The sequence below is a fragment of the Xenopus tropicalis genome, chromosome 1, assembly GCF_000004195.4.
Source record: "Xenopus tropicalis strain Nigerian chromosome 1, UCB_Xtro_10.0, whole genome shotgun sequence".
NCBI classification, from domain to species: Eukaryota; Metazoa; Chordata; class Amphibia; order Anura; family Pipidae; genus Xenopus; species Xenopus tropicalis.
This window is the reverse complement of record NC_030677.2, coordinates 22,917,463-22,944,030: the sequence shown is the minus strand read 5'-3', so window position 1 is coordinate 22,944,030 and position 26,568 is coordinate 22,917,463. Positions and strand designations below refer to the sequence as shown.

General features: G+C 43.8%; 1 protein-coding gene across 3 annotated transcripts in view; it reads right to left on the bottom strand.

Moving 5' to 3' along the window:
* Positions 1-1,703: 1,703 nt before the first annotated feature.
* rgs12 (regulator of G-protein signaling 12) overlaps positions 1,704-26,568 on the bottom strand; it is an 83,102-nt gene continuing 58,237 nt past the window's right edge. Inside the window, exons 5-17 of one of the 3 annotated variants that reach the window (XM_012955733.3) lie at positions 18,339-18,508; positions 14,410-14,502; positions 13,321-13,464; positions 12,935-13,114; positions 11,553-11,715; positions 10,792-10,907; positions 9,121-9,318; positions 8,765-8,838; positions 8,344-8,470; positions 8,123-8,219; positions 6,801-6,871; positions 5,715-5,868; positions 1,704-4,905 (exon numbers count right to left, since the gene is read on the bottom strand). In XM_012955733.3, coding sequence (XP_012811187.1) covers positions 4,277-4,905; positions 5,715-5,868; positions 6,801-6,871; positions 8,123-8,219; positions 8,344-8,470; positions 8,765-8,838; positions 9,121-9,318; positions 10,792-10,907; positions 11,553-11,715; positions 12,935-13,114; positions 13,321-13,464; positions 14,410-14,502; positions 18,339-18,508 — 2,216 coding nt within the window. In that variant the 3' untranslated portion in view covers positions 1,704-4,276. The remainder of the gene's footprint in view (positions 4,906-5,714; positions 5,869-6,800; positions 6,872-8,122; positions 8,220-8,343; positions 8,471-8,764; positions 8,839-9,120; positions 9,319-10,791; positions 10,908-11,552; positions 11,716-12,934; positions 13,115-13,320; positions 13,465-14,409; positions 14,503-18,338; positions 18,509-26,568) is intronic. The other 2 variants (XM_012955736.3, XM_012955735.3) reach the window with 2 other exon arrangements.

The following is a 26,568-nucleotide window of genomic DNA, read 5'->3' as shown; positions in this document are numbered from 1 at the left end:
TACAGACAGGTCAACTGCTTACCCCTCAACTGTCCCACCAAAATGACACCCAGCATACAGACCCAGACCGCCTCTTAGAAGTCCCATTTTCCTGCTGGCCTATCATTGTCTCCAGGAGGGGACATTATATAAAGCACAGCCACCTGGGAAACAAGATGGACATTGTGTACATTCAGAAATGATTGGTGGGGCTACAACTTTGTCTGCCATGAAATGCTGAGGGGCCACCACTGTTTGAGATGAAATGCTGATGTGCCACAGTGTGTCATGAAATGTTGGGAAGGCAAAACAGTTGATGTTGTGAAGGGTGCGTGTGTGTGCGCATGTATCCCTAGATTGCTAGCTCCTCTGGGGCAGACTGATGTAGAATCTGTGTGGCACATATGTCAGCGCTATATAAATGAGGGTAATGACTAGCCCTGCGCCCCAGATTTCCTACATTCTGGGTTTCCCCAGTGCAGCCCCCTGCTCCTAACATCTAATAAGCTTTACAGATATTGGGGTGGGGGGCTCAGTACAAAAGCCCCTTGTGTTTTTACTGATGGAAAACAAAGATCTGCATTTAAATAGCTCTGATTGTTTATAAAGGTTCGGATTTCCCCAAAACAGGGCCAAGTGTTGTGATTTTCCGCTATATCTCAGCAAACTCTGCTCCCACTGGGGACTTGGACACTCACATCTCCCAGATTCTGTACCGATTTCCCTATTTAAAGAGACTCGGGAGGATAGTAACTTACCTATGGCCATTTCTGCACAAACTCTAAGGGCAAGGTTCCAGCAGGAAATGTCTGTAATCTTCCAGGATAATTTAACTATTGGGTAACAGGAACAGGGTGATTTCTGCATGGCGCTCGTGATGGCCCCCTTACAGTACAGGGCCAATGCCCTACCCCAAAACCAGTCCTGCCTACACTGTACATAATATGATTGGTTACCTTGTGTCTCTGCGGATGACTTTGTGTTACCAGTGGCCAAGTTGTATTGTTGCCCAAGGCACAGCACCCGCTGGTTGGTCACATCTCACCCCTCCTGCTGCCAGTTGCCCCTGTCTGGACACGTGGAAAATACAAGTGAGTGGCTGGCAGCAGGGGAAGGGGGGGTGAGATGTGACCAACCAGTGGGTTCTGTGCCTTGGGCGCAACTGCAGGACTCTCCAAGACAGATACAGGCAGGGTCGGAATGGGGCGCGCAGGGCCCACTAGGGCTGCGGTCTCAGGGGCCTCCACTGCCCACCAACCCCTCCCCACTGATTGCACATACATTATACTTATCTTTGGTGCAATCAGGGGAGGGAGATCAGGTGGTTGAGTGCCAGCAGTAATTGGGCAATCGCCATGTCATAGCCCCGCCCCCATGATGTCACCACTCCAACCCCAGAACATCACCATCCTGCCCAGTGATGTCACCGTCCACCCCCTGCCCGGAGTTAGCAGTGGGGAAAGGTGCAACCATAGACTTACCTGCTGTATCACTGGCTAACTCCCTCCCCCCTGCCCCCCTGACCCCACTGTGCCGCAGGCAGCCATCTTTCCTGCCTAGCCCTAGTTCCAGCCCTGTGTGTTACTATAGAAGAGTAAGAGGCACAGCTATGGTGGGACACACCACAAGTCTAATTGTCACATTTATTACATGGCACGGCAATGAGATTATTGGGGTGCAACACTGCAAATAAACAGCACAAATGATTGAGAGAGAAAGAGAGAATGGATGAAGCCCAATGCATGGGGCAGTGTTTATTACATTTTGAAAGAACAGATACAAAATGCACACAAATTGGCTACAATCAGGAGACCTATTAAGCGGAAAGGATCGGCTCAGCGGCGCTGTATTTACATGCACTGCGTCTGATCACTTCGCAGAACTGAGAGAGAAAGTGGCATGCAGAGATAAATCAAATCGGAATGAGGCACAATGCAGGCCTGTGCTGCGGCCAAGGGCAAGTGTATGGCTTCATTACATCAGTATGGATTCTCTAGCTCACAGCTATCCCTTATACTGACACTGTCTCGCCCACAGCGGCCTTGTCCTCGCTGCCCCAGTGTTCGGCAGAGGCTGTGGGAGGCCAAACCTCTATTGATCCTTCAACAGTCTGGGATGAGCTGCAAGTTCTTATCTAAACAGGGCGCATCAATGGGGTGAGCTATGGCGCTATATCATCATCATCATCAGACTGGGCTGGCCAGTAGCTGAGGAAGGAGGGAACTCTAATGCTAATGCCAATGATGTCGCCATGTTCTGACTCAAGAACCTGAGGCCTATCTGTATATGAAGCAACATAAGCCACCTTTACATGTTATTAAGCACTTGCCCACAGCACTGGCCGGGATTATGCGCTACGTAGGATTTTCGTAAGAAGCCGGACACGGTTCACTTTGCATAGGATCATTTCATTGTCACGGATTTGCTGGGAGCTCTTAAAGGCATTCAACAGTGCAAATTCAGGCTGTGGTGACTAAATCAATCAAGAAAATGAAGGACAGCGATTCCAGCCAGTTGGTTGGTTCAATAAACAAAAAAAAGTGATAATTTGCAAGGATATTTGGGGCGGTGGGTTCATAGAGGGGTGCCTGTACCTTGGCCGTTAGCCCAGCAGAGGCCCTTTACTTAGATTAGTGGCACAGATATTGGCCATATCATAGCTGCATCCTTAGCCACCAATATAGGCCCCTCCTCTAGGAATGTACCACATCTCGCACATGGGTATAAATGACCGTAGGAACGTACCAAGTGTCATTTCCAGCCCGAGGGCTGTGCTATGTATGATACTAGGGGACCTGATGGACAGCAATGCTGGAATACCTTTAAGGCACCTTAGCGGAAATCCGTTCCTACACAAGCACATTGGAACACACAAGGCATGCTACAAACACTTCTTTTTTTGCTTCTACCAAAAACATCTTTGTCCTATGTAATTCATGGCAAATGTAACCGAGCACCAAACCCCAGAGAGGATTGTGGGAGTTGCTGCTCAGCCCATACGCCCATCACTGTCCTGTACAGTATAATACATATCACTATTGCCTGAGCCATGAAAATAATCAGAAATGAAGTCTATGGCGTCTGCTTACAAAAATATCAACTAGACAGGAATATTTTATATATTTACAACTTGTTTTTTTTTCATTTGTACCGATTTTCACCATCTTCTAAAAAATACCATGAAATAAAAGGGTCCATGTACACTACCGATACCAAATAAAATACAGTCGCATTTGCCTATTTACACGGGGAAGGGGGCTACACTGGAACTGCGCCGGCAAGGCGCAACTCCATCCGATGTATGAACACAAATGCTAAAGTACAGCTGGTTTCAAAGGGAAAGATAACCCTCTCATGTCAAATGTGGAGATTAATAGCAGGTTAAATAATAGGGTTTTATTCTTGCGACACTGGAGCCAAGGTAACCTTTCCGGGGGCTAATGTCGCACTTGGAGCGGTTTGCCTTCTATTTATTTCTAGGAAACAAAAGGGCATTGTTTACTGTACCCACAATGCATTTCTACTTATATGTGGGGCTGCCATATTCTCCTTAGACATCTAAGCAATAGCGTCTTCTAGTGGTCAAGGGCAGATCAACTGCACTACTGAAGTCTATGGAGTGAGCTGTAGCTCCAGTGCATAAATGCTATTATATAGAGGTTGTGAAACTACAGTTCCCCCACAGTCGCTGGTTGAAAATGGAATGCTGGGAGCCACAACTTAAAAACATTACACTAAAAACTAGAGCCTTATACTTTGTTTGTATTGAAGGCACAGTAAAGGGCAGATAAACCCTGCCAATAAATAGGGAATATTTGTGTTTTAAAAAGAGTTAAAAATACATAAAACTGCCATCTCCTATCCTTTATGGAAGCAGATAGGCCACACCCCCCAAGAGAAAATCGGCCACATTAGCCTATTTGTCCTCTGCTATGGGATATTCCCCACTATGGAACCCCAATAATCCTGTGATTGGGCAGAAAAGATTTCTCTGTCTCAGAGTTGCATGTGGAGTATCTGACACGTGACAATAAATAGGATGTGGGCAGATTTGGCACGTCCGTAGTCGGCGTATCCCGCCATGCCTACTGTTCTGCAGTAGTGTTATGGAATTCATCCGATATACATTTAAAGTTTAGAAAAATAAAAATGTGAATTTTGTTTTAAAAAAAAATGTGCAATTCTGCATTTTCTTTTTCTTTTTTTTTTTTAAAGTGCAACCATTGGCTTTAAAAATCTTCGAAGCAAAAAAAAAAAAAAAAAAAATCATGAAACACACGAGATCTAAAGAGAGAGATTAAAATCTAGAAATACCTGATCTCTGATATCCAGAGTTATCCTGGCTACCCATAAATGAAGGTGGGGGCGAAAAGTTGGCCTCGGATAGCTTACTCAGATCACAAGGCGGACTTGGCGGAGGTGGCAGTAAGGTGCTGTTGGGGCTGCTAATGTCCCCTTCAGCCACTAGTGTCAGATCTGCCACATTCTCATCCTCTATGGTCTGTATATTGTCCAAGGGCAAGTCTCTGGAGTGTCTCTCCTTGCCGGGCTTGTTCCGCTCTTGTACATGTGGTATTGGTGACAGAGGTGCATTAAAGGGGACGTAAGGTTTCCGGCTGCCGGCTTGCAAAAAGTCCGGCTTGTCTCTCCTGTCCAAACCACCTGATTTCAGCGGTCTGTCGGTGCACTTGGGTGGGGTCTCTTGCCTTGTACCGTTCATGGCACGGGAAGAAGGAGCTGCCCTATCTCCGCTATCTCTCCTTCCAGGCCTTTTGTTATTGGAATTCGAACCGGCTGGTGTCGAGGAGACAGATTCAGACGGAGTCAAACGCAGAAAGTCTGGAAGGACCAAGTCTTCTTTACGTAGGAGACCACGCTGGTCTTCTGCTCTGTTACTCTGGGCTTTTGAAATCATTTCAAAGAATGCTGAGAAAGAGAATTCCATGCGTTAATATCCTTCCTCTGTTATACAATACCTTACACCAGGGGTCCCCAACCTTTCTTACTCGTGAGCCACAGCCAAATGACTTGGAGAGCAACACAAGCATCATAAAAGCTCATGGAGGAGCCAAATAAGGGCTAAGATTGGCTATTAGGCAGCCTCTATGCACACTATCAGCTTACAGGGGCTTTATTTGGTAGGAAATCTTGTTACCCCCAAGGCACTGGTTGAGGATCACTGCCTTGCACTAACCCATTCCCATTTCAGCTGCTGATTTAGGTTCTTAAGGCCAACTAAGCAGCTTATCTGCCATGTATGGGGCCCTTCAACAGACCTCCCTGACCGATGTCTGCCCAAAAATTGGGCAGATGTCGATTGGACAGGCTTGATTTTTCATCGGATCAAGAACCGCATTGACTCATTGATATGGTCCTCGCTCCAACTTTTCCTATCCTCTTCATTGCAATGTGATCGTTTGGCCCTAGGGCCAAATGACCACATTAGCACAATGTCGCCCACCCAAGGTGGGCATATTGGGAAAAAGGTTTGCTTGTCTGGCGACGTGTATGGCCAACCTCTACCTTCATGTTTTCATTTGCTACAGGTTCAGTGACTTCTAAATGATAGACCATCCCCTAGTGGCTCCAGGCAATTATCTCAAACACTATAGGCTGATTATGATGGCAGAATGATTACACCAATTAGCAAGTCTCTGTATATAGGAGCACAGCTGCACAGGCACAGCTTCCCCCGGCACCTGCAACCAGAAACCCAGAGCTCTCTGCCCACTTACCTTCCGCTTCATCCAAATTGATTTTTTGCTGTCTTCTTCTACCCGGCCGTACAACGGGCTCGTCTTTATTCAGCAGTCGAGCGTCTCTGGAACCTTTGCCGTTTTCCCTTTTCAGTCTGATAGAGGCAGACTTTACCAGGGGCCTGTCCTCTCCCTGGGGTTATGGGGAAATAAGAGGCCAGTTATTATAGGTTTGCTACACACAGTCTCATTTCATTCTTTCATTCTCTCTTTCATTCTCTGAGCAGTTGCATAGGCCTGCGGGGTGAATATGAAACAAGGGTATGGAATAAGGAGATTATCTGTACCAACCAAGCTCAGTAAATGTGATTATTACTGAACTTACCTTTATTTTATAAACTGAATATTTAATGGGGAACTCTGGCTTCCAAACTAAAATTTGTTAAAGAGCCCCACACAACAGACAAAACCCCCCAAAATACCTATCACTGTAATCAGTTCCTTCAAGAAGTATAAATAAATACCATTTGTATATGCTGAAATCCAGCTGTAAAACAGTTCTACTCTTTCTGCACAATTTGAAATCCTGGCAGGGGAGGAGGGACTAAAACACTGATGTTACAAATTGTAACAACTTCTCCACGGCTTACAGACAGCATGCAGGAACTGCATAACCCACAATGCATTGTTCCTTTCCTTATTGACACCATGTTTGCAGGGGATTGTGGGATTGGGAGGAGGCAGGCTGAAGGCAGGCTGAGGACAGTCATCTACTGTTACATTTTATTTGAGGCACAAAGTTGCCAGCCAGATCAGCAGGGGAACAGGGGGCGGGGCCTAGGGAACTGTTCCAAACCATATTATTACATTAAAATCATGAAAAGGCTGCATATTTTTCAATTCATGTATATTGCAAAGTTGCTTTAAATTATGTTTCCTTTTCAAAAAGCTTATGTTCGGTTTGGGTGGAGTTCCCCTTTTATTTAACTACCGATACAAAATGTGAAACACATGATCATGTTAATCCAATTGGTTTGCCAAGCAGAAAGGCCACTGTCTGCGACGGAAGCTTTTCACGTAGACATGTTATTTGACATAAAGAAGAAGGAATTGAACAGGACTGACCGCTGATGAGGGACTTCTGGGTCCGCTTATCACCGTGGGGCTGGGTTTTAACACGGGTGCCTTCTGCTTCTCTGCAAATAAACAAGGGAGCAGCAATTCAAACAACAAAATAAAATGCATTTCTATAGGAGGAAAACGTCACATATTACTGGATGTGGCCCCCACTTACATATCCATCATTCTGTCACCTGAATCAGTGACAACAAAACCATCTAGATATGAGGAACATCTCCTATTTATAAGGGGCTTCACCTTCATATACATAATACAGTGTAAAGGCAAACTATCCCTACGTATGAGGAAGTCACCAAACTCCTCATTACGGCTCCAACCACTTACCCATCATTCCATGTGAATGTGTCACATGATATCACTGCCTCAGTATAATCCAATATAATGACACCCTCAATTTCATAGACTACTTTTAATATAAAAAAAGAGGCAAAAATTAATTTGGACAATTAAACGAATGATAAGCTGATGCACATTTTACAGCCTAAAAACTCCCACAAAGATGAAATTATTCTCACAGTAAAAAGCTCATTAAAATGGCATTATGAACTGGAAAAAAAAAACTGAATTGTTGGGTGTTGCTTTCATTTCCAACTGCTTTTATGTCTCAGCTCAGCAAATTTTATGGAACATTACACAACTGAGAATGAGACAAATGCCCTATTCCTTTCCACAATGTTATACAAAGTACTGGGAGGCCATTATAAAACTCATGAAAGCCAAATATCTAATATGACTGTAGCATCTGCTGGTGAGGGCATTGCTCCTAGCCACCGTGCCTGCTGATATCACAATGGGGATACTGGTTAGAAGGGACAACACATGGTCTAATTCTGCCACTTGTGTTGTGCCCCAGACCCAGTTGCTCCAAGGAATAACAGGCACAGAGCAGTTTGAAGCTACTTTCAAATGTACTGTGACCCCCTGTCCTCATAAGGTGGGCTGCCACTATAAACAGCTTCCTATGTAATCAGACCACTGGCCCGACTGCCATTTTTGGCCATATGTAGATAGCCACGTGACATTGATCCCAACAATGAGGGCCTCTCAATAGAAGCTAAGGAGATGCGTGTACCCTATCATTTCACAGTAGCCAATGCAGATCTCCAAGACCATGGGGTCTGCTCAAGATTTAGAGATCTCAGCCACTGCTGGAAATATGTTCATTTCACACTTGGCAGACTGGCCATTACTATAGAAATACAACCAGATTTAACCTTGGTACAGCGGAACATCATTATACTAAAATACAGATTATGACACTGGGTTATATCACCGTGCTCAAACCCAATACCAGCACTGCTACTCACCTTTCCCTCTGAGGTTTTCCTTTTCTTCTAAAACCACACGTTGGCCATCCAGATTGGAGATGGGAAGGCCCAAGTCAAGGGGTTCATGCTCCCCGCTCTATGGTTATAATAATTGGTGCAGGTTAGTTTCTTGGTATTTCAGTAAAGTATACAATTTAAGGGTCCAAAAAAGGACATTTTACAGCACAGAGTCAATTTCCAGGAAGCCAATAATTACTTACAAGCCTTGCTACCAGTTCAGTAAGATTCAGTCCGTATTTAGCGACCACAGGCCGCAGAACCTCTGTCACAGGCTTGGTAGGCTTAGCTTTGAGACCCACGGATCTGTTGATTGGAACAAGATCCAACCTGGGGAAATAGAGGAAAAAAAATCACTTTGTTTAGATTTCACATTTAGGTAGCAATCACATTGGCAAATGGCCTGTAGCCGGCTTCCTACAACACAGATGCCAAAGCATGTCTAGGCTAAGAAGCCACTCTGCAAAGCAGGCAAAACAATGGAATGGACTGTGCGTACAAAACTGGAAAGCAATCAGAGACTGGGGGGCTCAATAGGAGAAAAAAACACTAGCCTACGTACCATAGCACTAATATTAGTAGAGTGTGTGTGTATATATGTGTGCGTGTATATATTTTACTTACCGAAATAAAGTCCGCTTTTCTATTCTGAGATCCCGAGATTCTAGAATACTGCTGTCCTGACTCAACACAAGGGGCTTCATGAGACAAACAAAAAAAAAAAGGAAATTATAGATCACCAATACATGTTTTAACGAGCATTTATGGGAAAATAAACAGCAATTAAACCCTGGGGAAGACAGTACAACAGAAAGGAATGTAACATACATAGCATTTAATGCTTGTAAATTAATTGGCCTTATGAACTAGAGGCCATAGGAACATACTAGAAAAAGTGCAGTATTCAACCAGCTGGGGACAGAAGACAATAACACCTACTTTACCTACAGTTCTATAGAAACTTGGTATAGAAAAAGTACCTTATTTCCGCCAATTAAGAAAAGATCGACAGCAGCGATGTTGAATCCGTGTTTGTCACACAGCCCACTTAGCATATCCTTAATGGAGAGCCCAGATTTAACAACCATGGCACAGGATGAACCGTCCGGAAGACTGATGTAACACTGCTTGGAGACCTTCTCTTTCTCATGCAGGGAAGACACTCGCGAAGACTCAAACTGCAAAGGGTGGAGCAAAATTAACACGCTATCAGAAACCACTGGCCTAAGGCATTCTAAAGTTATTATAGAGTCCTACAAACTGTAAGTCAGCCACAGAAGCTGCACATCCCTTTGCACCATATTAGTACAGAATAAATGTACCCCCTACTGAAAAATACAGACAAATTAGACATTACAAAAAACTTGACCATATCAATACATCTAATTTCCTTATATAAAAATTAGGGGATACATATCTTCTTATAATACACCAGGTTCTATGGGTTACCAGTATAACTGATGCCAGTAACCATTATACCAATACCTTACAGATGACACTAAGTTCTAAGAAAGCACCGATAATGTAACAGCGGGTCCTTTTCCAGGCAAAGTAGAACATATACAGAAAATAAACAAACCGTACTTTGGCTAAAGTCTGCTTTCCATCATTCCTGCTAATGACAGACATCATAGAGAGGTATCTGCGCTTCTCTTATGGTTAAAATATGCCAGCAGAAAACCTTACCAGTTCCATTTCCCTTCCTTGGAATTCTATTCTTATGGCTTCATCCCTGTCCTAATGAATCCTGGCAAGGACTCCAAATCCTGCTACATTATTGGCCTACTTGCAGAGACAACTTTGTACCCTGATCTGACTGGGGCTCAGTCTGATAATCAGTCAGGAGAATCTTGTTGAACAGCTACAGTCAGGCCAGACTGGCAATCTGTGGGTTCTGGCAAATACCAGAGGGGCTGCTATAAGATGCCATAGACACTCACTATTTATTGGCCTGCTGGGGGGCTCTGTGGGCCTCTGTGTACAAAGCCACTCAACATATATTATTTAGAAAAATATATAATATATAATTTCCCCCTCCCTGTGATCTGTCTCGCAGTTTTGTGTCAGGAGTCTGATAGTAGGCAAATGGCACACAGACCAGTGTTGTTTTGGGGTAACCATCGGGCATCTTTATTAACACTGGGGACAAACATCACCGGTGAAGTTGCCCATTGCAACCAATCAGCATTTCAATGGTCACCTACAAAGTTAGAAAACTAAAGCTAAGACCTGATTGGTTGCTATGGGCAGCCTCATCGGTGATGTTTGTCCCCATTGTTAATAAATACCGCCCTTACAGTTGTAAGGTTGGTTGTAAAGAAAAAATTCATTATTTCAGAACTAGTACAAAATTGATTATAACTAGAAAGTTTTTTTTTTCCATCCGACATAGCTGATATTATTTCTTTTGTGATAGTTCCCCTTTAACAAAGAAAAGCGGCTCTTTAGCTCTTTGCCGAGAATAGAGCTCTCCCCAGATTCAGACAGCTGCTAGAGCAATTACAAGCAAATTACATTTCAGCGTATACACGGGTTAAAGAGATGGCACACTAACAAGCATCTGCTCTCTGAATTATAACAATTCAATTTAGAGCTCTTCTATACATTGGCTTTTGCATAAGAAAATGATGTAATTTTAATTCTGCCCGTACCTCGAGTGCATTTCCATTAGTGCCGCAGTTAATCAGCTCAAGACTCGCTGAGGAGGACACAGAGCCCTGCGATCCTCGCCTCCTGCTGTTCCCTCCGTTGATATGGGAGCAATCTGCTGGATGAAGGTTGAAAGATGATCGTCAGCTCGGAGAACAATTGCACAACAGAAAAGGAATATTTTGACTGAGCTTCCACTGTTGGGGGGAGACCCAATGGCAAAAAACAAAACTACTGCCTATTCGCTTTATGTTTATGTCAATGACAGGAGGCACAGGGGGTTATCGGGCGTTATCTACGTGTAAGAAATAAATGGCTGGCTACACGTGTCATTAGCTAATGGCAAACGGACTACTTCAAGTGCTTTAGGCAGTACAAAGTTCCCTCAAGCCCTACATAGTCTTTAATGTGAATCACGTGACAACTGCTTGTACGTCATTGGCCTTTTCTTGGTTAATATCACTCGACAAGACCTTGTCAAGCAAATAAAAACATAGTGCTTAAAGCACCCCTTAAGTAGCCCACTGTGTCATAACCCTGAAGGTTCAGATATGGCATATTGTTTATATCATCTATGTATCTGTTTGCTTTATGTCACCTGAGCATCGGAAATGTCAATGTATTTCCCCTACAAATGCATAAAAGGGGCAATAATGCTCTTCTTCAAGCAAAGGGCTATCTACTGCTCCAGCAGGGGTGCCACCCAAGGCAAGGTGATCACCCGACCTCATGAACAAGACACCCCAGATGTGAAGATTCTTACCTGCGGAAATTTCCCCATTCTCTCTTTTCTTCTGTGACTTGCCAATGCTTTTACTTCTGGACCAAGAAAAGAATGCCCCTTTCTTCTTCCTTTCGTTATCGTCTTCACCTCCGGACTCTTCGTTGAGGGATCTTCCGGAACGGTTTTTCTTACTCAGCTGCTGCTTTCACACAGGAAAAAGGAATTGGGCAAAATACATTCATAACAATGCATAATCTCAAAACCGTGATATCCTTATCTTGTTCTGCATGCAGGGGAGGGTTGGGGAATGCCAGGAGCTGATAAGCCAAAATAATATTAACATTTGCATGCTGCATTAAGATTACGCCTTTTCTGCTGTACAACCAAATAGCCCAATTATTTCCCTTTTGTACTAGTTTAAGCCTCAGTCAGGATGAAGGAAGGGTTCCCCCCTAAATTTTGAATAGCTGTCACAAATAAACCTGCTATGGGCCATTTTACAATTTAAGTGGGTGCACCTTCCAATCATTCTGACTTTTGCTATCCAGAAGAGACCCAGTGTAGGGGTACGGTGCCAATGAGAATTTAATAAAAGGTTGGTTGTGGCCTGAAATGTCGTCTGTACTATCCAGGATATAGCCAAGATGGAATAATGAATTGTTTAATCCTATTGCATCCAAAAGGTGCCATTTATTTTGGTGCTATTATTTGTGCTGTTCTGGTTTTTAATTTCTTTGGTCAATGAGAGCATGGCCAGCTGAACGGGGCCAAAAATGGAACTCTTTCTTTAGCAGCCAGAAACAGCCTAAGACAAAGACCAGTGAAGGGGCTGGTTTTCAGCCTTTTCCTGTGCCTGCACCCGGAACCAAAGCATTGGCCCAGATGCAGGTCATTTACCCGCAGACTGAGAATCAGCCCCTACGCTGGCATCAGCCTCTTCCTGTACTTGCACCCAGAGCCATTGGGTCGGTCCAGGTGTAGGCACACAGCACTGGTGTTGGAGACTAAATGCATATTTGTGCGTTTCAGTGCTGAAATCCACTTGGTGCCTGATCCTGGGCTGAAGCAATGGCTCCGTGTGCAGGAAACGGCTGATGCCTGTGTAGGTGGCGATTCTCAGCCTGTTTATCCACAGGCCCTGTGTGCCAAGCACCAGGCTTTCCATTAACTGGTCCCAATAAAGAGTGCATATCATTATGAGAAAGACAGCAAATGCATAATAAAAAGTGATAAAATGGCAAAAAATGTAAATGAGGCGTATTTGTTTCGAACAGGAGTGTGTTATTGTGTCCCAAGGGGCCCAGCAATCACAGCACAATACAATCTCCTGCTCTTTTTATTAATAAGGCCATACACTATTGTTGTACAGACTAGCAATAAAGAGAAATAGCAGAGATGACAAGAGCTGAATAGACAAGTACCTTTTTCGGGGTAGAGATGTTGGATCGTTCCGAGCTGATGCTGTGCTTCGACGTGGGGCTGCTGGGAACCTCCTGGGGATCTGGGAGTGACCGACCCTCAACTTCTGCCAACATACATTCCTGGTACAGGTGGGACTTCAGAAACCTCGTGTAGCTGTCAAACTTCATCAGATTAAATATCTGGAGGATGAAAAAAACTGAATCTGTTACAAAACAGTTGTCTTTTCAAACATGTTTTCATAACAGAGCTAGAGAAGAGGGGACCCCTGGCATGGTGGGAAAGCTAGGAGCCCCAGGCAAAGCCAGAAAGTGCAGCTCTGATGTTTAGGCAGTAGTCATGTGCCCAATCGCTTGATTCTGCCCGAAATCTGGTGGGAGGCAAGTACCTGGAGTTGCTGCTCTTTAAACATATCCGGGTGAGGAGCATTGAGCACATCGTCGGCCAAGTGCGCTTGGCTATCAATGTTAACTGGAGTTGTTGCCTTGCTGCTCAGGAACTTGTTGAAGATTTCCCGGGCTCTGTAGGAGAGCTAGGAGAGAAATAAGGTTCAGGTATGAGGAAAGCTCCAAAACTTGCATTTAATATTTGGTATAGTTACCTATTTAAACAGATAAAAGCATCAATTTTGATGGGTTTCCATTTAATAATATTTCCATTTAATTACATGGGTTTTCCATTTAATAATAAAGCAGTTGCTTGTACTTAGTGGTAACTAAGCTGCTTGAATCCATATTGTGTGTTTTTATAATGTCTAAATGTTTAAGTGGCCTTAAGGTATGGTAAGCCACATTACAGAAAAATCCCTTACCAGAAAAACCCCAGGTCCCGAACATTTCTGATACAGGTAAGGGATCCATTATATGAAAACCCGTTACCCAGAAAGCTCTGAAGCCCATCTCCCATAGACTTTATTTTAATCAAATAATTAATATTTGTAAAAATGTTTTGCTTTTTTCTCTGTAATAAGCAGTACATTGTGCTTGATCTCAACTAAGATATAATGTATCTTTATTGGAGGCAAAACAATCCTACTGAGTTTAATCAACGTTTAAATTATTTTTTAGCAGACTTAAGGTATGGGGATCCAAATGGAAAGACCCCTTATCTGGAAAACCCAGGGTCCCAAGCATTCTGGATAACAGGTCCCATACCTATAGATTCCATACCTGCATTGTGCCACAAATTAGCTACAATCCCTGTTGGTGTACAAAACTAAGCATACATGGTTTCCCCAATTCCTAAAGCACTGTCAAGAAGCCAGACAAATATATGCAGTATTCATAGGCACAGCTACTATAGGTAGTTGAAGGGGAAAGCAGGTATAGCAGGACAAGATGGTGAGAAGTAGGGTCACATGGAAACAGTAGGATGAGATGGAGCCAGGAAAGCAAGATGGAGCCAGCAGGGCAGGCCTGCAACACTCAGTGTTGTCCATCAGCTGCTGACCCACTATCAATATCATTTAAATAGTTACCTCATTCTTGTCATGGATGGGAATGCGGCTGAAATATTCACACGACTGCCAGAACAATATGTTTTCTTCGCTAAATTCTTTCTTTAAAAATTCCTGTAACGAGGAAAAAAAAAGTGTATAAATAGGATTCACCAACACAGTGGCAGTAACCCTAATCCAAAGCAGTAAAATAGCCAAAAATGTCATCATCACTAGAAAGGCACGAAGCAATATGTACATTCATAATATCTGTAGAATGTTCCATTAGATTATAGATGTTAAGCCATATCAACATCTTCCTTTATTTGGCAACCTGGCAAACACACCAGCACTGGTGTTACCGGACCATCTGGCCCATGGTCCCGTTTACTAGTACTTTTCTAGTAGTATGTGCCATTGGATAATCCTCATTAGAAAATTGCCATTTTTAGAACTAAGGGCCACCCCCCCAGCTCATACGATTCATAGTGCACACAAAAAAATCAAGGCCACACATACACATGGTAGGTTACATCAGCCAATGAATAGGCAGAGCTCTGTCAGGTGATCTCTGAGGGAGCAATTAAACCATCACAAAATTATTGTGAAGGTATTGTATTTCAATACCAAATACTAATAACAGACACTTAATTGTGACAGTATTGATTAATACATTGAGGATTCCAGGGGAAATTGCTGCATTATTGGTGAAAACACGTAGAATTGTTTCCATTTTATTTACAGATGCACTGAATCTACAATTTGGATTCGGACAAATACAAAATCCTCAACAGAAGTTTGGGTTAAATCACAAATGAAATCCAAACTCTAAACTCCAAACTTTTTTACATCTGTCATAACATTGTCTTTGCATGAGCTTTATAATTTTGCCATAAAAGTATTTGCTGATGCTTTTCCATTCCTTATCTGATCCCCCATGTTCTTCTATGAGGGGGCGGCCATATTTGTGCAGCAGTAGGCCGTTAGCATTAGAAGCTGAGAAGGGACAGTCAGGTTTAGGAACTTCAAGTAACAATTACATACAAAACCAGCCCGAACAGTGAAAAAAGATCAACATGACCTATAGGGAACTTTTAATTTAAAAAGTCGTTTTTTCGTGTCAGTATCACTTTAAGAGTTGAAATAGAGTTTAAATATAGTTTCATGCCCTTGGGATTCAGATGAGTCCAAATGGATCTGGGATCTGGTTCATCCCTAATTTAGCGCATAAGCCTTTTGGTGTCAGCATGAACCCCTGATTAAAGGAATTATATAACAGAGTGTAAATAGAATTTAAATGAACGGTGACCCTAAGAGCAAACAATCAAATTAAAACGGTGGGTAAATGAGCCATCAGACCAAGGACCGCATCAACAAGCCGATACGGTCCACGGTCCAATGGGAGAATTAAATCTGCCCGATCGAGATATGGCCAATTTTGGGCCAGATATTGGTCGGGTAGGCCCGTTGGGGGTGCCTAGCTGAAATCTGCCTGTGTAAGGCTACCACCATTAGTGGCTTCACAGAGGCAGAACAGAAGGACAGAAGCCCAACTGCACATTTGCTCAGAATAATGATGCTCTACATCATGCTGCTGGGTTATTGTATAATGTCCCCCTTCATCAACGAATGAATAAAATGCATTGTTCTAGACTGTTACATGTGCTTTTATACCCGTTCCCCCGTGGGTTGCAACTGAATGATACACTAAACTTTGGTTAAACATCCACAGTGAATGATATACACACACATATTCAGCCTTTGTGTAGTAGAAGCAGTTCCCACAGTGCTCACGCATACTGATGTGGCCCCAAAAGGTGATAACAGCTGTGGGTGAAAAGCGGCGTTGAAAATCAAAGGGCCGAGTGATGGAGTGGGGAGAGAAAGGTGACAAACTGTGCGCCCATTTGTATGTCATTACTCCAGCAAAGCAGTCATTTGTGTCTGCCCTAAACACATGGCCTGTTTATTGGCATCCCATAAACTCACTGGGAGTGCACCAAAGAAAACCCTGTGCTGTGACATTTGCCGGCAATGCCCTAAACAGAATGTGACAACAGGCAGTCTAACATGGAAGCCCCCCTAGCTCTCCAACTAGCAGAAATTTGGCTGGGTCCTCTGGGTGGCCCCGACATTACTAAGCCAAGAGCAATCATCATAGGGCTCATTTACACAACGCAATCCAGTGTGCACAGTGCAAAAAAAATTGGGCAATTTTTTTTGGACCTTAAGGTGGCCATACACGGGCCGACTATAGCTGCCGATATCGGTCCCTTGGACTGATTCGGCAGCTAATCGGCCCGTGTATGGGGAGAGCAGATCGGCCTGGCCGACCGATATCTGGCCTGAAATTGGCCAGATCTCGATCGGCCAGGTTAGAAAATCTGGTCGGATCGGGGACCGCATCGGCTCGTTGATGCGGTCCCCGATCCGACTGCCCCATTGCCGCCCACATAATCCGATCGTCTGGCCCCAGGGCCAAACGATCGGATTATTATTTTTTTTACCTAAATGGTCCCCGATATCGCCCACCCGTAGGTGGGGATATCGGGGGAAGATCCGCTCGCTTGGCGACATCGCCAAGCGAGCGGATCTGCTCGTGTATGGCCACCTTTACACAGTGTAAAATGTATCAGGGAGTTGCGGATAAACCAGGTGGACTGTTATGAGGCTTTTTTCTCCATTTCCATGTTGAAAGCCAATCATGACTTAAGGCTCTAACGCTGCATGATGAATGATCTTGACTTTTTGGCAATAATTAATTACTTTGAGCCTAAGGAGCAAATAGAGAGGTCAGAGTGGTCTGTGGTGTAAGGAACATTAAGTTCCCAGATAGCAGGGACCTTGATTGGCGCATCAGTAAGCCGGCAGTGGAAAACAACTCTTTAATATCCTAGCGCTCTGCAGAAATGCAAACAAGAGTGCAGTGGAAAACACCAAAACATGCGCGAGTGGTAGCGCCAGGATATCCAAACTGGGGCCCTCTGGTTGTTACTGGACTACAGTTCCCAACATCCCATGGCAGCAGGCAGTGCTGGACAACAGAGGATAACCAGAGAAGTATGACAAAATTGGCCGTGTTTATTTTCCATTGCGGCTTTTTGGATGCAGCGCTGTTTTTAATTCTTTGGGAAGAGGAAACATAACCTTTATAACACAAAAAAGGGAAAACTGACATAATTGGCAAAAAATAAGAAGTGCTTTTTGGATGAGCTCTAAGCCAAGCTACAGTGGATGTTAAAGGGCATGTAACTCCTTAGTGTGATAACTGATATATTTCTGTACATCTCTTTGTGAAAGCTCCTGTAGCAACCATGGAGAGGGTTAATTACCCATTGCAGAAGTCTCCCTTCATAGTTTTTAGTAGTATGTGCCACTGGGTAATCCTAAAGAGAAAATCGTCATTTTAAGTACTAAGGGCCGCCCCCTGGGATCATAAAATTCACGGTGCACACAAACATGTTAGGGTACATCAGCCAATGAAAAATGGTGGCTCAAGGGAAAAAGATGTAAAAGGACAATATTTACTGATATATATATTCCAGTTTGGCGAGATTCTTTTATAGGCCACTTGATATGATATAAACCAGTGATCCCCAACCAGTGGCTCAGGAGTAACATGTTGCTCCCCAACCCCTTGGATGTTGCTCTCAGTGCCCCCAAACCAGGGAGTTATTTTTGAATTCATAACTTTGGGACAAGTTTTGGTTGAATAAAAACAAGATTTCCTACCAAATAAAGCCCCTGTAAGCTGATAGGGTGCATAGAGGCTGCCTAATAGCCAGTCTTAGCTTTTATGGTGCTTGTGTTGCTCCCCGAATCTTTTTACATTTGACTGTGGCTCACGAGTAAGAAAGGTTGGGGATCCCTGATATAAACTGTTAAGTACTCATTCTGCCCTGCTGTATGAAGCCCATTAATCCAACACAGGACACATAGATGGTCCCTTAGCCTGCAAGAAAACCACTTACCGTGAAGTACCGGACACCAACAGGATCTTGTAATAGGCGTTCAAATGACACGGCCCAGCTTGCGACTCTGCGCTCCCCCAGCCTCCTGCAGCTCTGCACACTTGGAAGGCTGGCATTGCTGCTCAGGCTGTTCTCACTGATGCATCCCTTCAGGTCAGTGCTATTCAGCTCTGCAGAGAAAGGAGTATGTGATTTAGTTAAATAACACAGAAGCATGGATGGTTCCAGCAGAACATTGCAGTGAAGAAACAAGTGAACAAGGACAGGAATCATGGCTGAAAAGAAAGGATTTTGATCTAGAACAGGGAGGCCAAAGTTAGACTGTCCAGCAGTTACGAACCGCTGCCTCTATTGCTTGGCCAGGGGCCGCTGTGAATGTCTGTAAAAGCATAATGCATAAATGTGTGTAACAAATAATAATAATCACCCCCCCAGCCAGTGGATGCGTGAAGAAGGAAAGAGCTGAAAGCTGAAATTTTATCTGAAACTAGTGAAGGGAATGGGGTTGAGGTCAAGGAGAAATGTCTTGCAAATGCTATTGACCTTGCATATATGCAGTTGTTCCCAAATGTATGGGCTTGCCCCCCTGCGGAGGCTCAGACCAGTGGAAAGTGGGCTCAACCTGAATGCTAGTTAAGGTGGCCATACATGGGCCAATAAAATGCGCCAGGCTTCTGAATCGGCAACTTATCAGCCCGTGTATGGGGCCCTCAGACAGGCCTGTCAGACTGATATCTCCCCAAAATTGGGTAGATACCAATTAGAGAGGTTTAAAAATCCTGTCAGGGTGAGGAGCACATCAGTGCTTTATTGCAGTCCTTGTCCTGAAGGCCAGCTGAAAGTTATCCGATTATTCGACCCTGGTGCCGAACTATTGGATTGACCCGATATTGCCCATCTTATGGCCATCTTAGGGCAAGATCTGGAGAGAATAACGGTTTGCTCCTCTAGATACACCAGAAAAACTAGCTTGAAAGTCCATAAGAGTAAGATTGGAGGAGAAAATGTATTTTATATCATAGATATAATAATGGGACTGCATTAGGCAAATCCATAATGGAGAAGGACCTTGGAATCCTTGTAGATAATAAACTTGGCTGTAGCAAGCAATGCCAGGCAGCAGCTGCAAGGGCAAACAAGGTTTTGAGCTGTATTAAAAGGGGTATAGATTCACGGGAGGGGTTATTCTTCCCCTTTACAGAGCGCTGGTAAGGCCCCATATAGAATATGCTGTCCAGTTCTGGTCTCCAGGGCTCAAACGGGACATTATTGAATTAGGGAGGGTCCAGAGAAGGGCAACTAAGCTGGTAAAGGGTATGGGAAGAGGTGGTATGATAACTATGTATAAATATATAAGGGGATCATATAATAACCTCTCTAATGTTTTATTTACCAGTAGGTCCTTCCAACGGACACGAGGGCACCCACTCCATTTAGAAGAAGGGAGGTTCCATTTAAATATTCGGAAAGGATTTGTTACTGTGAGAGCTGTGAAGTTGTGGGATTCCCTCCCTAAACCAGTTGTACTGGCTGATACATTATATAGCTTTAAGAAGGGGCTGGATGGATTCTTAGCAAGTGAGGGAATACAGGGGTATGGGAGATAGCTCTCAGTACTATTTGATCCATGGACTGGTCCGATTGCCATCTTGGAGTCAGGAAGGAATTTTTTCCCCTCTGCGGCAAATTAGAGAGGCTTCAGATGGGGTTTTTTGCCTTCTTCTGGATCAACTTGTAGTTAGGCAGGTTATATATAGGCATTATGGTTGAACATAATGGACGTATGTCTTTTTTCAACCTTACTATGTTACTAGATAAAACTATGCCTAAATAAATAGGGTGGACCTCCAAGTGAGACTTGAACTGTTCAAAAAGCAATTCAATAATAGCAGCTATTGGAGTCAGTAAGAAGCATGTTTTGAAGGCGCAAGGTGCAATGTTGAAAAACAGAACAGGAAGGAAGAAAAGAAAGGGTGTTCATGGACAACCCCCAGGCAACAATCTCTGGTGTTGGTGGGACCGGGCTTCTATTAATAGTGAGGGCCTGCATAAGATTCCATTAGACAATGGAATGAAGATAAAAAGCAGAGGGAGGAACCAAGGAACTGATATTTAGAAAGACAGCAAGAGACACAGTGCAGACAAGGAGTGGAACTAAACAGGTTGACAGATGTATATTTGGGTGTTCATTAGCCTAGAGGAAGAACTAGCTGCCAAGTGTGCATGGATAATCTGAAAAATAACAGAGCTCCTTGGGACACTTGGAAAGGCTGCAAACAAGATTTCAACATGACAGAACATGAAGCAGGGGAAGGAAGTGCTAGAGAGGCCACCAGGGTGAAGCCTCGGAGATGGGTGTGAGAAACATTCTCACTGTAAAATCAGTAGGAAAAGGTTTTATAGTTGTTTTCTGGGAATTGAAAAAGAGATAAGGAATGTCAGCAAGTGAGAAATCACTGAAAAACATATTCCATTTATAGGTTGTGCAATAAAGATCTGTCATGGCCTTGCCACCTGAGAGTTCTGAAGGTCCAGCTTGTAATACTCCATATATTGCACATAAATACACACACAATACATCTGGGAACTCTCAAAAGACCCAATTACATATTACATATAGCCTTATACAAACACACAAAGGCACCTTAGAACTCATTCTGTGGTTCACTGACCCTGAAATATAATCTGAAGGGTGCTTACGTAGGGAGAGGATTCCCAAGGAACACATTTCGGCTTTCACTAGGGGGCATAGGATGAAGTTTGCCTTTAATAAATGGCTTTAATCAACCCTGAGATATTGGATCGGTCTTTCTATATATATATTATATTAATATATAAACTGCATGCACAGTATCTACAAGCACCAACTATTTGTTTAAACAATTTATTTGTAAACAACTGCTGTGATGATCTGGGTGTTACTAACGTTGGTACAGACAGTAGGTAGAACCAAACTGTAGCACATAGTACTAGGTACAAGGTCAAGCACTAGGCTTCTGCAAATCAAAAGCTTATACAATCAACCAATAAGAGAACAGAAGCCTATATAAGCATGTGTGAAAAGTGTAAATCCAGGTGTATACATCTAACTCTAGTTCTTCATGATTTTCCACATTGGTCTTTAAATCTTGAGCAAGAATGGCGAAATGAAACACGGTTAAGCTTGTTGCATACAGGACAAACCACACAGAGAATAGATAGCAGTGTGGATAGCAAACTGCAGAACTTATACTGTAGGTCGCTACAAGTAGCTCAGCAAGAAGTTGTGATTAAGCCTTAGGATATTAGCTGATCGGATTTATATGAGATGTACGAACTAATGTACGAATGTCCTGATGCCAAGATAACAAGCAGCAGCAAATCTAAGAAATAAATGTCATTCGTCAGCACAAAGACGCAAAACAATGGCCTTTAACAACACAAGACTGATGCGTGGCTGTGAGTCACTTGAATGGGAGTTGTGCAAGGCGTGTTACCACCCTATAAGCTCCGACACGCATGTTACATGAAGTCAGGAAGGCACATGCACCAATCTTCTTATATAATTTGCTGTCACAGCAAAAATATATCCACCCAGTATTATGAGAACAGTGTTATGCTCTGAGCTATATTCACCTAAATAACTACTGCATAATACATCTTTATATACATGTTGTGCTCTCAGTGGCTCTGTCCCTCAGGGGGCTCCTGCAGGTTACCAGGGGAAGCCGCTCTTGGTAACTGTAAAGCCATGTGGCCCCCCTTTACCTGCTACAACGCTAAAAAGGTATGCATGGGGGGCAGCCTTGAGGGCTTAATGGCCCCTGCTGTCTCTGGTAGCAGAGGTCCAATATAAGCATAAAATATACAGGGAGAATCTCTCACAAAGGTCCAATGGGGTTATGCAATAAAAGGCACTTAGTTTACCCAGAAGCAGTAACCAATCAGCAGGTAGAATTTACTGGTCACCTGTTTAAAAGCAAACATCTTATTGGTTGCTATAAGTTACCAATCCTGGGGAAACTTAGCACCTTTTATTACATAAGGGGGCAAAAATTGAAAGCAGTGTATGTACGCACAAATTTTATGCATAAATATAAAAATATCCAGCACTGCCACTGGGTGATGTGACCAATGGGCCGAGTTAAGCCTTCTCCTTCCAACTATGGTGTTAGGGTGATGGTACATGTGAAGATTAGTCACCAGCGATAAATCTCCTGTACCGAGGGTAACTAATCCCTTGAATGTGTTTTCCCATAGGCCAGTGGGATAACGCGAACTGCTTCGGCTTTGTGAGGTAGCCAAACCATCCCATATGTTTATCCACTGGCAGTTTACATTATTGCTGGTGATCTTCAGGAGATGTCACCTGCTCCAGAGGAGATTTATTGTGGGCAACTAATCTCCACGTCTTCCATAACCCTTATAGAGTATTATTGGGGAAAGGGCAGCGGGCTTTTGGTTGGAGTATGGGAGGGGAATAGGTTGACTTCCCCACATTGTACCTGGCATGTCAGAAGAATAGTAGGCAACAATGAGTCATTGTAGTAGAACAAACTGAATGCACTAAATACATTTCAGGTCTGAACAGTACTGTATATCATTAATGGGAGACCGCACTTTGCAGAAGAACCAGAAAGTCCCTATCACAGTTGCCCATAGTGCTGCGTTGAGAGATGCCTACATGTAAAAGGGGCTCTCAGCTGGCCAAGAAGCACCCATCAGGGTCTGCTAGCACAGACAAAAGCCAAGGAAAAGGGCTGTTAAAGGGCAAACATGCTGCAATAGTTTCTACAAACACATTCCAAATATGCACATTGACCAACATGAAGAGAATTCTTTAAAAAGCTACCCCCATATGTAATAAAAGGCATTAAGCTAGTAGGCTATAGCAACCAATAGGATGTTTGCTTTTTCCAGGTGACCAAGGAATGCTTCTTGCTGATTGGCTGCTATAGGTTAGTGCAACTGGGAAAAGGATCTTTAAATACATAACCCATTGTATGTTTAGTCTGATCTCTGACTAATAAACAGAGCTGATGTATGGTATAACCTGTAATTAATGGCAATGCTAAATCCCACCGAGTTCTGTGGCCAAATGTTATGTTGCAGATCTATGAAACACAGACATTTGAGTTGTACAGTAACATTTCCAAGAATAACTTGGACAGACTCTAAGCACTCAGTCCAAATCTCACCCTAACTGGCCTTCAGGATTGGGTTTCCAGGAATATCTAGCAGCAAAAAAAACACATAAACCCCAAACTGGCCTTCAGGGTGGGCAATCCCATCCACTAATTTAAACCAAGCCTCCTAAATAGAACAGCCCAATGGGAAACTGACCTATGTAAGGGTCATTCTGCATCTATTTGGATAACTGCCCTCTCTTCCCCTACATCAGTGATCCCCAACCAGTGGCTCAGGGGCAACATGCTGCTCCCCAACCCCTTGGATGTTTCTGCCAGTGGCCTCAAAGCAGGTGCTTATTTTTTCTGGCTTGGAGGCAAGTTTTGGTTGCATAAAAACCCAATATAATGCCAAACAGAGCCTTCTGTAGGCTGCCAGTCCACATAGGGGCTATTAAATAGCCAATTATAGCTCTTATTGGCACCCCAGGAACCATTTTCATGCTTGTGTTGCTCCCCATCAATTTTTTTTCATTTGAATATGGCTCACGGGTTGGGGATCCCTGCCCTACATGCTAGAGCTGTTTTCATAGGAAGGAATAGCTTTCTTGAGCTGCACCTTTGGGTACAAACCAGGGGGCAGTGTGCAAAGTAAAAAAAAATGTGGCCTACCATTCTAACACCCTTTAAAATATATAATTATAAATCAGGGGCTCTCGACCTATGGGTGAGAACCTGGAAAATGGGTCTCCGTGCTGTATGGAGCTCCATAAGCTTCATACACCAGACAGCATGAGAGGATGATGCACTTGCTGAGAGTAGCAAACTTTCTCAGCGATTTCCCTCAGAGAATCAAGTGTGGGTACCCACTCGTCCTTGGATGCCATTTAATGTGCACTGTGATCTAATCCGGGGAGTGTGTGCCAGTGACAGCCAGTAATCATGTCTTCACATGCCGCACAATGCCAGGGAATAACTGTCAGCATGATTGGGCCTCCCCCACAGATTTGCGCACTGTGCCAGTCAATGGGCAATCAGCATGACTGGGGAGAATGCGCCGAAGCCCTACAATTATGTTAACTCAACACAGACAACAAAGAGGCCTCACACAGACCATCATTTAGAGCCCATAACAAATAAAAAGGGCCTCTAGACGTGTTATTTTCATTACTGCCTATTTACCTAGTGCCAAGGCAGAAGCGCAAATGTACTGGCAGCGAACAAATATATCAACGCAAGCTAGGACTCTGCCCTGCTCCCTTTCTTCTTTCCTTTTGGCTATTAGCTGCAAAGTGTATTTAATCTGCATTTACTAAACATCCACCATACTATTATATTTAATATCCAGTTGGAAGAGGATTCCCAGTAATGCGTTCATGGCTGTAGGCTAAGGGCCATGGACTTTGTTGTCTTACCTGCCCTCCTACTGCTCATTGTAGTTATATTCCAACACAGCAGTGTGTGCCTGGGGATCCTACTGGTTTATCATTGTCACTGCCCAGAGGTTCAAGCATTAGCCACCCAGACTCATGGCCAATGAGAGCACTGGGACTGGTATAGAGTGACGCACTGCTGTGGACACTTGTTGCTGGTAGCATGTCACTGCTGAAGCAAGAACCAAGCGCTGGGAATTTATGTTTTTGGAACTGTTCAATAACCCATTTTGTGCTCCCAAGTCAACCCATAGGTTAAGAGTCCCTGATATAAAGGCACAAAGCTACAAGCTGATAACTCTGCTATTTCACAGAAAGGGGGTACTTTGCTTCTTAAAATACATAACATTCAGTAAATCATGTGACATAAATGACATCGCTAAGCTCCAGTTATAGATGATAACATCCAATGGCATAACCACAGAGCGCCGGGCAAAAAAAAAAAATCTTCAAAAGGGGCCCAGCATGCACTGCAACCCCTACACCTGGCCACTACCTGCCCACCCACTCACCTTCCCCACTGCCCACCGCTCCCTTTCAGGTAGGAGAGCAGCTGGGAAGGGGGGATTCTCTACAGCTATAGGGGAAGCAGACCCCTTGGTCCAGGACCCCCTACTTCCACAGGGCCTGCTCCCTCAAGACACCACTGATGACATCACTAAGCACCATTTATAGGGATATATTTTACAGGTTATTCATGGTGTATGAAAATACCATTACAAGAAGCTGGGTAACCCAATGGTGTGGCATAAGTTCAAGATGGGGAACAACTCCTGTGTAGGAGCCTGTATAGGCTTGGCTAGAAACTCAACGGCTCAACCATAAGGCACCACTGCACTGCCGCTGCTTTGTATGAGAGGCATTAAGTGCCATTGGCTCAAAGGCAAGGGCTCCTCTGTGAGAAGGTGCTGAATACATCCAGCAGGCACAATGGCATGCGTTACATTTCTAAATATGGCCACATTAGGTCAATTAATTAAAGTGAAAGAATAAAAACAGCAGCACTTGGACTCAAACAAACTGTGCCTGGGAAGCTACAAACTAGGGCATAACATTACATTGCTACAGCAAAAAAACAACATGCTACAACATGAATGAATATTTTATAACTCAGTATATTTCCTAGTACATAAGGCCGTTCCCCATCGGCTCCTTACATAACAACCCTGAAAAGGTTCTAATCAAATAAAGGTAAGCCATTGCACCACTGGGCGGCTAAAGGATCCAGCCCAGGATGGGGGGAGATGGAATTTTCTGCTGGGGAGTGTAGTTCAGCAAGTACAGGAGGGGCGCAGGTTGCTACAGCGCACAGCCTAAGCACTCACCTGGATACAGCTGATAGGAGCCGGAGTGATGCCACTTCACTAAATACTTCAAATCACTCACAGAAAACCAGCCATTAGAATCCATAGCCAGTCCGGCCGCTAATTCCCCAAGCCCCCCAGGCTAGCGTGTTGGCTAATTAAATGGCACATGATGATGAGTGGGTAAATCCTCCAGCTTAAGGCAAATTGATTGCAATTTTCCAGGAAAGCCATCCGGCCTCGCACGGTGCACAAATTGATTCTCTTCTCCGTGGATTGAAGGAGAGAAAACTGATAGGGCGCGTAACAAAGCTAAATGGGAAGGCTGCTAAATAATTGAATAAAGGGGACCTGTAGCCGGCAGCTGATAAAGCACCATGACTTATTA